Source organism: Quercus robur, chromosome 11 (genome assembly GCF_932294415.1).
Source record: "Quercus robur chromosome 11, dhQueRobu3.1, whole genome shotgun sequence".
NCBI lineage: Eukaryota > Viridiplantae > Streptophyta > Magnoliopsida > Fagales > Fagaceae > Quercus > Quercus robur.
Genome location: NC_065544.1, coordinates 17,258,920 through 17,264,919, shown reverse-complemented (window position 1 = coordinate 17,264,919; position 6,000 = coordinate 17,258,920). Strand labels below are relative to the sequence as shown.

Below are 6,000 nucleotides of genomic sequence, written 5' to 3'. Positions count from 1 at the left end.
CTGTGACAAAGATTCTCTCAATTTCAAGTTAAAGGGTGCGCAATGGTGTAGCACATGTACCGTTGACACTTAGAGATTGATCGATATGATTGAATGGCCGGTACTATGTATTGTTTAGGGGTTCAAATGAACCGTTGGGCTGGCAATTGTTTTTTAAAACATATAATTTATTTATTTAATTTTATTTAACCCTTATAAAATAAAAATTTTAACATCTTGGCCCTAATTTTTTTTTTTTAAGCCTAATTGAAATAAGCTTAAATTATATGATCTTCTTAATAATATTTTGGTCTTTTTAAATGCAAAATAAAAATTCCAACAACAAATCAATTTTATCTAAAATTTGGAGGGTAAAAAATAGTAAGCCTAACAATAAAATTAGAAATTTGTTCATCTTAAAACTTAGAAAAAACTCATTTAAATCTTAACAAATTTTAAATAAACTAATGAAAAATTCTTAATTTACATTGTATTATCAATGTAAAATTTACAGTGCCTCTAAACAAATATGTATAACTTTGTACACTTTTATGCAAATGTGTATAATATTGTACACTTTTTGCAAATGTGTAAAAAATTGTACACATTTATTTAATCTATAATATAAATCTTACATTGATAGTACAATGTAAACATATAATTGTCCTAAACTAATATGATTAATTTAATTTTGAGTAACAATAATCAGTATAGTCATTGTATAAAGAAACAATATGCTTAATGAACTTGTAGTTTATCTCTTATTCTCTTGCTAGTACATCTCATGGAGAAATTTGTAATAAGAAAACCACATAGACTGTAAAATTTATATATCTCTAACCTAAGATTCATTTTCTTACTGGCCCCTTAAGAAAAAAAAAAAAAATCCTAAAATCACTATCGGTTGATAAATGAAGCCTAGTGTTTAATCGAACTCTTCGCTTTCAAAAATGTAAAACATGTTTTATATCATCCACTAATGGTTAGTGCATGTCTTGTGTGGGGGTGGTAAAGTAGATGTCTTCAATAAATTCAATGACAATATGAGAAACTTCAAGGAATCTCTTATTAAAGATGTGCGAGGAATGTTAAGCTTGTATGAAGCCATATGATGGTGTGTGGAGAAGATATGCTTGATGAAACACTTAAGTTTACTACCACTCACGTTGAATCAATGGTGATTAATTTAAGCCCTCCTCTTGCCATACAAGTAAGTCGTGCCTTAAATCGGCCTATTTGAAAAACCTTGCCAAGTGTAGAGGCAAGACATTACTTTTCTATCTACCAAGAAATTGCTTCACATAATGAAGTTCTACTAAACTTGGAAAAATTGGATTTTAACATGTTGCAAAAAAAAAAAAAAAAAAAAAAAAAAAAAAAAAAGAAGAAGATTTTAACATGTTGCAAAAACAACACAAGAAGGATCATAGCCATATTTCAAGGTAAGTTCATTAGCTATATCTCACTATGTTGGTGTTGTAATTAAGCTTTTTGTTGTGAAATTTTAAAGTATTCACAAGTGTACAAACTGTACCTAAATATAGTTTGACAAGAACGAGGTTGAACCCACAGTGACTTGTATGAACGTAGGAAAATTAATCAAATCTTAACCAAATTAATCCTAATCTAGTTTAATAAAAATTGATTGTTTTGAAATTAAATAAAGCTAAGCAAATAATTAAACTAAGCAAAATATATAATACAAAAGTAGTAAAGAGTTTAAACAATCTAAAGAAATGAATTAAGGTTTTAGAATCCGCCTTGTAAGTCATATCAACATATATTTATGATCATTAATTTTTCTCAATTACTGCATGATAATCTAGAAATCAATCTTGCTATCATGGAAAATATTCTCATTAAAATTCTTATTTAAAAAATCTCTTTTTTGCTTCCTATGTATAAAATCAAATCATCAATTGTATCTGTAGCTAAACAAATCACAAAAGATATCAAATTTTATAATCAAGCAATAATAAACCAAGCATTCAATTTATTAAGATAAATCCAAAATCATGAGAAAAACATGATTGAACTCATATTAAGAATCATATCTTAGTTGATTGTAATGAAGCAAGAACAATTTAAATCATTAAAGAACAACTATTTTGAGAAAAATCAAATCACATAAATAAAATTGATAATCTTTAAGAATGTTTCATCCTCAACCTTAATTGAAAATTTAGCTATTCATGGTAGCTGAAATAAGACACACAAAATAAATATTGAACATTAAACTAGACAATTAAACTACTAACTAGAATGAAAGAGAAAAGCTACAGTGCTAGCATAGAGAAAGGGTGAAGAAAAAAGCCACATGCGGCTCCTGCGTTTCAGCCTTCTCCGTCCTCTGTTTCAGCTTTCTTCTAGCCTGCGTTTCAGCTCTCCTCTACCCGCCCCCAATATTTCTTATTTCCCTCTATTTATACTAAGACCTAAAAGCTCATTATTAAAACCAACGTGGCCCAAAAGTAAGTACTCCCTAAGTAGATGTTTTGGTGAACAAGTCAAGAGGCCCACAACAACAATACAATTACTGATTTGGACCCTAAAGCCCACCACGTCAACTGTGTAAGAATTGTTTGATTTGAGTTTTGTTTCCTTGCACACTTCATCCACGTTGGATTGAATCTTGGGCTTTTTTTTCTTTTTCTTTTTTTCTTTCTTTGTTTTTGTCTTCTCTTGAATTCCCGCTTGGGCTGGATCTTTACTTTAGGCTGAATCTTTCCTTCGTGCGTCACATCTGGGTCATAAGTTAGCTTGACAATTGGCCTGGTGCCACTTTGTATGTAAAGCCTTTATTACCTATAAATCTAAGACAACTTACCATCAGTCACAAATTAATATAAAAGTGCAGTTAAATATGCAAATATGAAAGTATTTTATTGTATATATTTCATGATCATCACTTTCATAAGACATGATTTGACCAGACAATTTTTGTTGAAATTATAACTTAAGTGGTGTAAAGGTATAGATGTTGCCACAAACTTATCTTTTGCAATAGACAAGGTGGTGGAGTTATACTTCTAGATTTTGGGAGTGTACTTTGAATCCCAATACTCTCTTGCTAGGAGGATACTAACTAAAACAATTTGCATGACATCAATTATAGATGACATATATGATGTACATGGCACACATGAAGAACTCATGCTCTTCACAGATGCAATTAAAAGGTTTAGTAAAAGCACATATAATTCTCTTCATTTGAAATGGATTCATGTCATGGTTCATTCAAAATATTCTCCATGCATCAAGAAAATGAGATCCCATATGTTGAATAAGTATTCAACTCAAACGAATATTATGAAAATGGTTCTCAAACCACAAACCTGCCTAAACAGCACCAATAGATGAAACTAAAAACCCAGAATGATTATTTGCTTAAGAAATCCACTAAATTTATAGCTCTTAGGTAACAAAAGAAGAACCGCGAAAGCACACGTTTGGATAAAAATAGAAAGAAAGATATGTGCACCACACACTTCAAGGATTGTGTAATTTATCGTGATTATCCATGAACTACCCCAACATGAAAATTGCCCAAAGTTCTTCATGGCCATAGTCACTCAGTGAATATTATCTTCTTCACAGAACTTGGTGTACTTATCTGCATCCATCAAGCTCTTCAATTCACCACTATCGCTCACCTCAACCTTAATTATCTATCCTTTGTCATATGGGCTTGAGTTAATCCACATCAAGACAGATACATCAGAAATAAGCATAAAAGAAATGAAGGAAGAAACATATTCTTGATGGCAGCAAATATGTCAAACTTCACCAATTAAAGGAAACTGGAATTGTGAATCAATTTTTTAACACAATGAAGGTGGTTAACCAACATTTTCAGAGACATAAATTTATTCAGATGATTACCAGCATCAACCTTAAGCTCAATAAGTTTAGTAGCATGAGAGTTTCCCTTATGGTCTATTCTGCTCTTGATTGTGTTCCAAATATTGGCTACTAGGGACATTGCCTAACAACTTGCATACTAGAAGGAACTATATTTAACTATAGGCCATTTAAGGTAACTAAAAAAAAATTTCAGGAAGAAGAAGGAAACTTGACTTAGAAGCCCTACCCAAAAGGAGAGAAGAACCATGCACACCGGACAAAAAGCAACATGGGGACAAGATATGCAGGGCAAGATGAAGACAACAAAGAGAAATAGTAAAATATGGCCAGCTATAATAGCTAGCACACAATTCAGGAGGCAAAATTTGTTCATAGTCAGAACTCTCTGAATTCAGAGCATTTAAATAAACAGAGACAAAATTTGAGCCTCTGACATGTTTCGTTTATGCATTGATGTCAAAAGATGAAGATTAGGCACAGTTCAAATCAGTTCATAACCACTCCTCCCCCAAAATCTCAACTCTTAAGTGCATTAGCACAAAATTCAATTTTGAGACATTCAGTTTCAGTCAACCATGAAAAAGAAAATACCGTTATCATTTCTCTCCTGTTCCAATCTATGACTTTACTTGTTGATCCAGACCCAATACACCAAAAAAAAAACAAAAAGCAAAACAAAACAAAAAAAGAAAAAGAAAAAACATACAGCACTGAAACTCAAATTAAAAAAGGAGACTCACCAGACCAGGGGAGTCATTGAGCTCTTCGTTTACTTCAACCACTTTCCCTGAAATGGGAGAATTAATATCATTAGTAGCCTTGACACTTTCAACCACACCAAAGCTGTCGCCCTGTGATACTGGAGCTCCCACTTCCGGTAATTCAATGTAGACAACATCACCTAAATGATCCTGAGCATGGTCGGTTATACCAACAGTAGCAGAATTCCCCTCAACTTTCACCCACTCATGAGAGTCAAGGTACTTAAGATCCTTCAAAACCACATGTAACATGGAGAAAGCAGATCAATTTTCAAATAAACCAAAAAAGATCCCATCTCAACAATTAATATTTTGAAAGACAAGAATGCTTAATTTAAAAAAAGAAAGCATAAAGTAGCCAAAATAATTATGCCAAAAAAACAGAAGCTATGTACAACAAGAAAGAGACTCAAAAAACATGGGAATGGAATCACTAGATGTGAATCCCTAAGCATGAGACCAATCAAACAAAGAGTCTATAAATGAGGCAATGAGCTTGTCCCCCATACTCTCCAAATCCTCAAATGTACGCCTGTTTCGTTCCTCCAAATTGTCCACATCAAGCATAATGGCACCAAGTTCCTAATACCCGAGGAGTGCTTCCCCAACCAATTGCACCACCCAAACAAAAGGTCAACCACTCTCTCAGGTAAAACAAGAGACACAAAAAGATCTCAAAGCAAAACTCCACAATTGGTACGCAACCTTGCAGTGAACCAACAAGTGATCCACTGCCTCTCCACAACACCGACACACACAACACCACTCCACTATAGTAAAGCTTCTTCCCCTTAAGTGATTCTATATCTAGAAATGAAAAGATATTGCTGCATACTACATAATCAATGAACTAGATTATCATTTGTATTGGAGAACCATCTTTATTCCATATGGATATATCAATTAGAAATTTAATCAGATAACTTCCTATGAGAAAACAGAACTCCAATAAAAGCATTAAGAGAGAGAGAGATGAGCAATGCACTGACAAATTAAGAATTTGGCGTGTTAAGCTTCAAAAGCATTTAAAACCCTTTTACATCTATACAATTCCTTCTTTGTTCTTAGAAATTCTCTTAAAAAATGAGCCACTAGTATCTTAGTCCCATGACCTTTTTTTTTTTTTTTTTTGATAAGTAGTCCGATGACAAATTTAAATCTCAAAGAAGTGAGTTCAATAAGTCAAATAATAATCATGGTACTAGTGTGTTCAACAATCATATTACATTTGAGATATCACACAGCCTATATTTCATATGATTTAATTAAAAAAATACACACCACACTTTCCACCACTATAGCAACAGATCATTGTCCATACTGACAGCAACTACCTCCAAACAATCACACTTGGGTTTGAATTTTCAACAAATTATATGTGACAGACAATGGCTTT

At 32.5% G+C, this 6,000-nt stretch overlaps 1 protein-coding gene across 3 annotated transcripts in view; it reads right to left on the bottom strand.

Moving 5' to 3' along the window:
* Positions 1-2,160: 2,160 nt before the first annotated feature.
* The window catches only part of LOC126706551 (glycine cleavage system H protein 2, mitochondrial-like), a 67,272-nt gene continuing 63,432 nt past the window's right edge, over positions 2,161-6,000 (bottom strand). Inside the window, exons 4-5 of one of the 3 annotated variants that reach the window (XM_050406082.1) lie at positions 4,584-4,835; positions 2,161-2,784 (exon numbers count right to left, since the gene is read on the bottom strand). In XM_050406082.1, coding sequence (XP_050262039.1) covers positions 2,728-2,784; positions 4,584-4,835 — 309 coding nt within the window. In that variant the 3' untranslated portion in view covers positions 2,161-2,727. Of the gene's footprint in view, positions 2,793-3,231; positions 3,667-4,583; positions 4,836-6,000 lie in introns of those variants that run through there. The other 2 variants (XM_050406083.1, XM_050406084.1) reach the window with 2 other exon arrangements.